At 30.7% G+C, this 10,273-nt stretch overlaps 1 protein-coding gene across 4 annotated transcripts in view; it reads left to right on the top strand.

Annotated features, from left to right (window-relative positions):
• The first annotated feature begins 249 nt into the window (after positions 1–249).
• The window catches only part of LOC111698420 (small G protein signaling modulator 2), a 59,956-nt gene continuing 49,932 nt past the window's right edge, over positions 250–10,273 (top strand). For 3 of the 4 annotated variants that reach the window (XM_023468756.1, XM_023468757.1, XM_023468758.1), the window contains exons 1-5: positions 250–987; positions 2,659–2,704; positions 4,988–5,053; positions 5,654–5,720; positions 6,799–6,901. In XM_023468756.1, the coding sequence (XP_023324524.1) occupies positions 2,660–2,704; positions 4,988–5,053; positions 5,654–5,720; positions 6,799–6,901 (281 nt within the window). In that variant the 5' untranslated portion in view covers positions 250–987; position 2,659. The remainder of the gene's footprint in view (positions 988–2,658; positions 2,705–4,987; positions 5,054–5,653; positions 5,721–6,798; positions 6,902–10,273) is intronic. The other variant, XM_023468755.1, reaches the window with a different exon arrangement.

Here is a 10,273-nt window from a genome sequence, read left to right as displayed (position 1 = left end):
TGTGCAGTGTACAGTCTAAAGCCTACTAGGCAAGGTTTATGGTGTACAGTGTACAGCCTAAGCCTACTGATCAAGGTTTACAGTGTACACTGTGCAGTCTAAAGCCTACTGAGCAAGGTTTATAGTGTACAATGTACAGTCTAAAGCCTACAGAGCAAGGTTTATAGTGTACAGTGTGCAGTCTAAAGCATACAGAGAAAGGTTTATAGTGTACAGTGTAAAGCCTACAGAGCAAGGTTTACAGTGTACAGTGTGCAGTCTAAAGCCTAATGAGAAAGGTTTATAGTGTACAGTCTAAAGCCTACTGAGCAAAGTTTTTAGTGTACAGTGTACTGTCTGAAGCCTACTGAGAAAGGTTTATAGTGTACAGTCTAAAGCCTACTGAGCAAGGTTTATAGTGTACAATGTACAGTCTAAAGCCTACTGAGCAAGGTTTATAGTGTACAGTGTACAGTCTAAAGCCTACAGAGCAAGGTTTAAAGTGTACAGTGTATGCAGTCTAAAACCTACCGAGCAAGGATTATAGTGTACAGTGTACGGTCTAAAGCCTACTGAGCAAGGTTTAAAGTGTGCAGTGTACAGTCTAAAGCCTACTAAGCAAGGTTTATGGTGTACAGTGTACAGTCTAAAGGCTACTGAGCAAGGTTTATAGTGTACAGTGTATAATCTTCAGAGGTGTTTACTTTAAAGTGTACAACTGTGTAGACACGAGGCCCTATGTCGGCCTCTTAAATCCGGTCTCTGGTCATATCCATTGTTCTCCTGGAGGTTGAGAAGGAAGGAACCTGGGTAGTGCTCTCTTCTCGGATTCAGTGACTCTCTTTAAACCATATCTTCTCCCTGCTCTCCGACCCATCTGGAGCAGAAAGCAATCCAACTCTATACTCTCAGATAAAGATGAAACTAGGTGCAGGGTTTATGAGATGAAGGTGGTCTAATAGATCTGTGTGAAGGTTAACCAGGGACCAGCTGTTTATAGTATTATAGGTAAGTAGATAGATAGATAGATAGATAGATAGATGATCAAGGGAGAACAATATCAAGAATATTTTGGAGGATTTTAAAAAAGAGAGAAATATTTTCTGACGAATTGTCTCGGCATGAATAATGTTTCTAATTGATTATGAAAAGAAAAAATTTCAAAATAAAAATTCAAGTCTTAAGAAAAATTTATGTAACAACGATATGTAACAAAAACAGATAATACAAATCTTGTTTATACAGAAAACTGCTTTTAAAAACCACGTTAACTCGCATCAATTTGCAAACATAAAATCAAGTATTTGTTAAAAAAAAATTTACTTTATCAATTAATTATATTATAATATGTATACACTTATATCTAGTAATAAAGTTAAAAAACTTAGTCCCTCTTAATTGTAAATAGTTTTGAATAAAAGTGCAGTTGTCTTTTTCTGGAGAAATTTCTGTTCCGTCGCGAAGCAGGTTTTATTTCTCGTTAAAATGAATCATCAGTTAATTAGCCTAGTTTCTAGCAATATAATTTAGCATATTTCTTCTAATGAAATTACATATCAATTAAGGTTTAATTTTAACTGGAAAACTTTGCATTCATCTTAATATTTATAAACATTTTCAAAACTATATCTTTGCAACCTGATGATGCTCATTTCAGGTGAAAAAAGTGTTTTTTAATATGTAAGAGGACTCTCCCCCTCCTGTTTGTTTGCTCTGTGCAAACAGCTGGACCAATTGGTCTGAAATATGTTGCGTAATGCGTATGGCCGGCCAAACAGCTGGACCGATTGGTCTGAAATATGCTGCGTAATGCGTATGGCCGGCCAAACAGCTGGACCGATTGTTGTGGACACTCATGGGTGGTTAAAGGCTAAAATAAAATTCAATTTTTTTTCTCAGTATTTTATAATTTTAAGTTAATATGTATTAAAAATATAAGATCTACAAAGCTCCTTGGAACGGTCTTTTAGATTTTAAATTTGGTTATAAATTTCAATCCTGTCTTGTTATTTCCGAGAAACTGGAAAAAATGAAAAGACTGTAGAATATATTTCCTAAACTGAAACTATATATTTCCTAAACTGAAACTATGTATTTCCTAAACTGAAACTATATATTTTCTAAACTAGAAAATATATATTTCCTAAACTGAAACTATATATTTCCTAAACTGAAACTATTTATTTTCTAAACAGAAACCATTTATTTTCTAAACTGAAACTATATATTTTCTAAACTGAAACTATATATTCTCTAAACCGAAACTATATATTTCCTAAACTGAAACTATATATTCTCTAAACCGAAACTATATATTTCCTAAATTGAAACTATATATTTCCTAAACTAAAACTATTTATTTTCTAAACAGAAACTATTTTTTTTCTAAACTGAAACTTTATATTTTCTAAACTGAAACTTTATATTTTCTAAACCAAAACTATATATTTCCTAAACTGAAACTATATATTTCCTAAACTGAAACTATATATTTCCTAAACTGAAACTATATATTTCCTAAACTGAAACTATTTATTTTCTAAACTGAAACTATATATTTCCTATACTGAAACTATTTATTTCCTAAACTGAAACTATATATTTCCTAAACTGAAACTATTTATTTTCTAAACCAAAACTATATATTTTCTAAACTGAAACTATATATTTCCTAAACAGGATGAAGAAGGAAGCTCTGTCAGGGGAAGAACTTGCCAAGGAGAAGGTTAGATCTTAAATACTAAACTATAGAAATGATTGGAACGGATTTTTAAAATCCAGAAAAATTAGCGATACAATCAAGATAATATTTGTACTTTTTTTCTGAACGATTTTGCATGGTAAACTCGAGGTAGGGACTTTAATTTAAGTATTTTATATAAGAAATTGGCCTGCAGAGTGCAGGTACATTTGTGTGAATTTTGATTTATGGGATTCGAGAAAAATGGAGAATATGAAGAAACCAAATAGAATTATATTTCATAGCAAAAGTATTAATATCTACAAAACTGCCCATTCGTGAAACCCGGGTTTCAAAACTGGTTTTTATACCGATACCCTGTCTTAAGTTTTGGGCTGAGGGGTAGATTAGAAACCTAGAGAGTCATGTTTCCTGGTTTCCAGGGTAGATTAGAACCCTAGAGAGTCAGGTTTCCTGGTTTCCAGGGTAGATTAGAACCCTAGAGAGTCAGGTTTCCTGGTTTCCAGTGTAGATTAGAAACCAGAAGAGTCAGGTTTCCTGGTTTCCAGGGTAGATTAGAATCCAGGAGAGACAGGTTTTCTGGTTTCCAGGTTTGATTAGAAACTTGAAGAGTCAGGTTTCCTGGTTTCCAGGATGGATTAGAACTATAGAGAGTTTGATTTCCTGGTTTCCAGGATAGATTAGAATCCTAGAGAGTATGGTTTACTGATTTCCAGGGTGGATTAGAACAATAGAGTTAGATTTCCTGGTTTCCAGGGTAGAATAGAACCATAGAGAGTCAGGTTTCCAGGTTTCTAGGGTAGATTAGAACCATAGAGAATCAGGTTTCCAGGTTTCTAGGGTAGATTATAACCATAGAGAGTCAGGTTTCCAGGTTTTTAGGGTAGATTAGAACCATAGAGAATCAGGTTTTCAGGCTTCTTGGGTAGATTAGAATCCTAGAGAGTCAGGTTGTTTAGTGTTTGTTTTGTAAACTTATATGTTTGTGGTAATGCTTTGGTAAACAATACTTATGTATATATATTATATATACAGGGTTAATAAAAAAAAGTGTGATTTGCAACGCCTGGTGCAAAATTGTACCTTTTTTGTGCAACTCTCATGTATAGTGTTTTTTTCAAAAAATTTTGAAAATTTGTAACTTTTTCGGTACTCAATGGTCCAAAAAAAATCCGAAAACCCATTTTTCTCTCAAAATCAAAAGTTCAGAAAAGCAAAAATGTGTATATAAATTAATTCTATCAAAATCTAAATTTTTTTTAAAGATCGAATCAAAGAATCACAAAAAATTCGTAAAATTGTAATAAGAAAATTTGCAATTTTTAGTTCTGGTCTAATTTTTAAGGAAAATTTATTTAAATTCTCTAGTTCCTTTCTTCTTGGTATTTATAAAGTATTAAATATACGCTGTTCAGTTGAAACCTTAAGAACCATTGATAAATAATTTTTCTGTAAAAATTAAACCAGAACTGAAAATTGCAAATTTTCTTATTACAATTTTGCAAATTTTCTAAGATTCTGTGACTCAATATTTTAAAAATTTTTAGATTTCGATAGAAATAATTTATTTACACATCTTTGTTTTTCTGAACTTTTGATTTTGAGAGAAAAAAGGGTTCGCGGATTTTTTTGGAGGCCTTTGGAGTACCAAAATAAATTACAAACTTCAAAAAATATTGAAAAAACACCATTCAGGAGAGTTGCACAAAAAATGTACAATTTTTGCACCAGGCGCCGCAAATCACACTTTTTTTGACTCACCCTGTATGTACGTATATAATATCTATATATAAAACATATAGACTATATCTCGGTAATCTAAGGCCGAATTTGAAGAATTTGAGCCGCTGCTTAAATTTGAAACTTTGCTCAAATATAGTTGGTTCCACTTTAAATTGTATTCAATGTTTCAAGATTTAAGCCGGCGCTTATTTAAAACCGGTTTTTGGCGAATTTGAGACGTGGCTCGAATTCATTAAAATTCAGACTCTAAGCACATTTCACACGTTTGTAAACTGATTTTAAAATGGGCTTTTGGGGCGCACAACTTTTTTTTAATAACACGTACATTGTGTCACGATTTTTTTTTCTAGATTTCAAATTTATAAGATTTCGCAGAGTTTTCAGTTTTTACTGGTTTAGACCCGATATATTTAGTCATTTTCATATTTTTGGTTTAAAAATTAAAAAACAAATGGACAAATCTAGGAGAAATTTTTTTAACATAAAGCACATAAAGTTAGGTGTCAAAATTCTGTCAAAAAAAGGTTATGTCATCTTTGGTAATTAGAAAAATAATGGTTCCAGGAGAGGATGGTTCGAGAACTGAAGAAAGCAGTAAAACAAGTTATGGAGGAAAGTGTGGCAAAAAAGGTAAAAAAAATCATCATGAACTGTCCTCATTCATTTTTTGAAGTTTGTTAATAAAAAACATTAAATAGATAAATGTGAAATGTGAAATGTGAAATGTATGAAGGGTGAAGCAAATTGAACAAATTGAACAAATTGAACAAAAGATTAATTAAAGAAAAACATAATAAAAGAATTGAGTATTTGCCACAAACTTTGTTTTTTTCCCTATATATTTGGAAAGAAAAATGAATTTATCAAATATTAAAATCATAAAATCATATAATTGTGAATTATTATTTAAATGAACTAAATTTAATTATTTTTTAATAAAATACCTTAATGATATACTATTTAATGAATTGATCATTTAATTCAATAAATACTTGTGTATTGAATTGATAAATATTTCATCTGATGAATGAATTAATGAATTAACTGGTTAATTGCTTAATGATTTATTTATTTTAGCTAATGGGTTAATTAGTAAATAAATTGATAAATTGATTTCGTCATTAAAGGGTTTATTCACGTTTTTACAAACTCTATTATAATTATTAGTTAATTAATGAATAAATGAATTAATTATTGATTGAATGTCCGACTGAATGAATGAATGTCTAGACTGTGCATGAGGAAAGTAGTAATGTATCTGCTGTCTGTAGTATAGTGGATAATTGTCTAGCTTTAGGTAAATATATATTCATCTTGCTCATAGATATATATTAAATATTTAAATATTAGTCATCTTAATAATCTATATATTTGATTATGCTGATTTTAATTATCTAGATTCTAATTATCTAGATATTCTAGTTAATATATCTTATATATATTTTAATTATTTAGATATTTTTGAATTTTTGAAATATATCTACCACAGCAATTTGGAACGATAACAAAATGATATTCTTTATTACGCTCATAAACGTCTGGAACTTGTAGAGACTGTCAGTGTAATTTCGAAAGACTCTTACTTTTAATGCTTGAATTTAAGGTTAAAACCTTAATTTCCAAATGGAATTTATCTATATACTTTCTTGTCTGTTTGTTTGTATCCAATAAAAGTCAAAACGGCTGAACCGATCGGGCCCATATTTTGTGTGGGACTTCATATGTGCCCAGGGAAAGGTTTATAGAAGATCAAAATTTCAAAATTTTGGCTCCAACAAAATTCGATTGTCATTAAATTTAGAAAATTCACGAAATTTTTTTTATCAAATCCGTGAACATTTTTTTGTCTTCATTTTACAATCTACAACAGAAAATGTTCCCAATTAAAATAGAAGATATGCGCGAAACGCCCTAAACTCCTTGTAGGATTAAAAGATATACGGTCGTACTTTATTGATCTTCTAATCACATCGAACTTTCTCCAAATCAGTTTAATGATCCATTAAAATGCCAAACTATTATCTACACCTATATATAATATATATCGATTAATCTCTCAAAAGCACTATAAAAAATTATATCTCCATATACATACTTTGCTTGTCTAGTATTAGGGATAAAATTCATCATCGTGACAAAGTTTATCTTTTAAGATTTATAACGAAAATATCTGAATATCTGAATATCTGAATATCTGAATATCTGAATATCTGAATATCTAAATATTTGAATATCTGAATATCTGAATATCTGATTATCTAAATATCTGAATATATGATTATCTAAATATCTGAATATCTGAATATCTGAATATCTGAATATCTGAATATTTGAATATCTGAATATCTGAATATCTGAATATATGAATAATATAGGTCTACGAAGAAGGGCTCTAGGATTGTTTAAGACAAGTTCAAGTATAGCGCTCTTACAGAAGATTAGCAGAGAAAACCCAGATGCAGGAGCAGTTATGAAAAGGTTTTTATTTTTTTCTAGTTTAATCCTATTTAGTTTATACATGACAGTTTATCTATAGTAAAATATTGTATCGGTTTAAGAGCACTTGTAAAATTTTCACCTACAACAAAATATCGAATCCTCAATATTTGTAAATTCTCGCCAATTGGTAAAAAAAACAGTTCATAACCAACAAGCAGTTCAAGCAGTGGAGGTATTTCGTCGTCGGTTTCTCAAGAAATAAGAAATGTATAATAGTTGGAAGTTAAATGATATGCCCTGAAAATTTTGCAGAAGTTATGGTTCGATTCGTTAGAGACATTTTCTTGCAGTGATTTAAATGCTATTCCTTCCCCAGCTCGCCCCTAGAAATCGCAGCTAAATAATGTTTAACGCTAAATACCTTGGTTTAACGAATCGGATATTAGATAGTACAGTTGCAAAGACTAAATTCTTAGCTGCATTTCTTTTAAAATAAAACGAAAATCATTACGCAATGTATTTTTTTTTACTGTAATGACACTATTTCAACACCAGAAATTGATATCAAAAGTCTCAAAGGTCGGCCTGCAACCAATAGTGATCAAAAGGTTGCAAGCTTTTGCCAATATTTCTTTGGTCAGAGTATTGTAAATCACTGCAGGACTCACCGAGAGTTTAGTTTAGGGTGTTTTAAAGAATCAAGCTAAGTCACCGGCCACGGGTCGCGGGATGCATATGGGACGAATAGAAGAATTCCTTCAATTCTCTCAATAAATATGCTAAACAGCATAATCTATATGTAATATGCATTCCATACAATTCCTCACATCAATAGTTATCATTTTTCGAGTCTTCTTCATATTTCCACCAAACTTGTTTTGTAAAATTGAAATGATACCTATGGTTTTTTACAAAAAGATTTGTTATTGTTTATACATTATATTATCATATTTAATGACATACATAATATGCAACTAGATCAAATCAGTCATAACAAGAAAAATATTTCAAAATCAGCTGTTTGTTGTACTTTACTTATCTCCCTCCCCCCCCCCTCTCCAATTTTAGTTTATTTTTTTCTTCATAAGAGTAACGCCCACCCCCCTCTCCGTTCCTTCACTTTAATATAAATGAATCCTTCCCTTCACTTTAATATAAATGAATCCTTCCCTTCACTTTAATATAAATGAATCCTTCCCTTCACTTTAATATAAATGAATCCTTCCCTTCACTTAAATATAAATGAATCCTTCCCTTCACTTTAATAAAAATGAATCCTTCCCTTCACTTAAATATAAATGAATCCACACTTTCACTTTAAATATAAATGAATCCTCACTTTCAAAACATATATTTTCTTTAACCTCAACTCAAAGTAATGCATTTATTATTAATTTGTCCAACAATATTTTATATTTCTATAAAGTATTAATCTCTGTTTAACTGTTTATTTTCTGTTTCGATTTCCGATCATGACTCAGCTTGGATCAAAAATTTTAGTTTCCACTATCCAGTAAACGCTGGGTTTCCAAGCTAGTAAATAATAAAAGAACTGAACACTTGCCATAAACTCTAATTTCCTAACCCAAAAATCTTTGCAACCTGACGGTTAAAATCTTTAATTTGATCTTACAGAATTCTAAGATTAAAATCTTATCGTGATTATGAAGATTTGCTGTAGATTCGGATTTCTAATAAATGCGCCTCAAAGGGGGAGGGGCCGGGTTTCCCTTATTCTAGAGATTTATTGATTTTTTAAATTATTGATTTTCTGTTATAGCATGAAAGAAAATTCTGCGGCTATCACAATCGATAATGGTATTGGATTTTATATCTTCCCAAGTTCAATTCAATTATTTCTTTAAAATTATCTAAAACTGGTGAAAAATTTACGCTTCTGAAACTGGAATATATTTCAGGTAAACTCCACGCGATTACTTTTATCGTTTAAATTTTTAATTTATAGTTGCAAGACAGATCTTCTGATACCCTTATCGATATATTATTAACTGTGACTTCTTTCATCTATTTTTCCTGAAATAGCTCTCAGCTCGCCATTTAAAATTTTTTTTTGATTATTTCTAGAATCTTTATTAAGGGTATATATAATATATATCCAACAGAAAAAATTGTCCCACCCCCGGCTTCACTGTTTACGCCCTTTCCGCACCTGACAAAAAATTAACAAATTTAAAGAACCATTTATAGGTTACTGAGGCTTGATTTATTCAAAATAAAAATAATGTTATAACATCTATTTTATTGCAAATAACAAATTCAAAATTTGCAAATGCATTTCTTATTTTCAAGGCCAAGAATCGTATAAAGCTAAAGCACTGTTTAGAAAAATGAAGGTCATGCTTGAAATATTAAATAATAATTTTATCATGCAATGTTTAGTTTAATATGAAAACATCTAACAAGCACCTGTTTTAACTAATTAAAGTCGAGAAAGCAGAATTAGAAACAAAACAATAGAAACTTTTTAAAGTTTTTTTTTACACAGAACCTAACTAAGGTTTTTGCCACACACAGATATTTTCTAATCCCTATATCTTTCCAATCTGATGATGTAAACCTTTGATATTTCAAAGTGATTATATGATCTAATAGAATTCATAGTTTGAAATATCAAAGGTCTAAAACATCGGGTTGGAAAGATATTAGAATTAGGATTAGAAAATCAGAGTTTGTTTCAAAAACTCAATTCCTTTTATACATAATTGAATTGTTTTTTGTATCCATTTATAGTTTCCAATAATTAGAGCCTTGTTCAAAATGACTTTAAAACCGGTAAAAATTAGAATGTCTCTAAATATTGAACTGTTATTTTTACAGTTTACAATTAAAGACAGAAAAAATTTGCAAAATTTTTCAGTATCGTTATTTTCAATATTATACTATAAAAAAAAGAGGCAGATTCAGTGGGGGGGCTATGGGGGCTCAGCCCCCCCTCCTGAATCGGTGAAATCTATGGATTTCACGAGGTTTTAAGGCCCCAACGGGTGCTGAGCCCCCCCTTATAAAGCCCCCCTCCTGGACAAATTCCTGGATGTTACTAAAGTAATACTTTTGGTCTTTGATTATCTAATCACTTTAAATTTTTACCGTTGGTTTTCAAGAGGGATTGAAAAACTATCATTAGTAAACCTTGCAACCTTCGGATCACTGTGAACTGTCTCTTTAAGAACCGAACCCCATGTTTAAAAGAAGGATCAAGTAGGATTCTCTATACTGTATTCAATATAACTTAAATTCAGAACTTTTGTGTTGTCAATCTTGGGATCAAGGAGATCAAGCATTGATCTCAATCTTATGCAGATCTACGGATTTATTTAATTCCTCTTCAAGAATATAATTTAAAACTGAGAGATCAAGCATTTATCCTCTAATTTAAAATTGAGGGATCAA

Source organism: Eurytemora carolleeae, unplaced genomic scaffold (genome assembly GCF_000591075.1).
Source record: "Eurytemora carolleeae unplaced genomic scaffold, Eaff_2.0 scaffold50, whole genome shotgun sequence".
Classification (NCBI taxonomy): Eukaryota; Metazoa; Arthropoda; class Copepoda; order Calanoida; family Temoridae; genus Eurytemora; species Eurytemora carolleeae.
The sequence above is the reverse complement of the archived record's forward strand: the minus strand, read 5'-3'. Positions and strand labels throughout refer to the sequence as shown.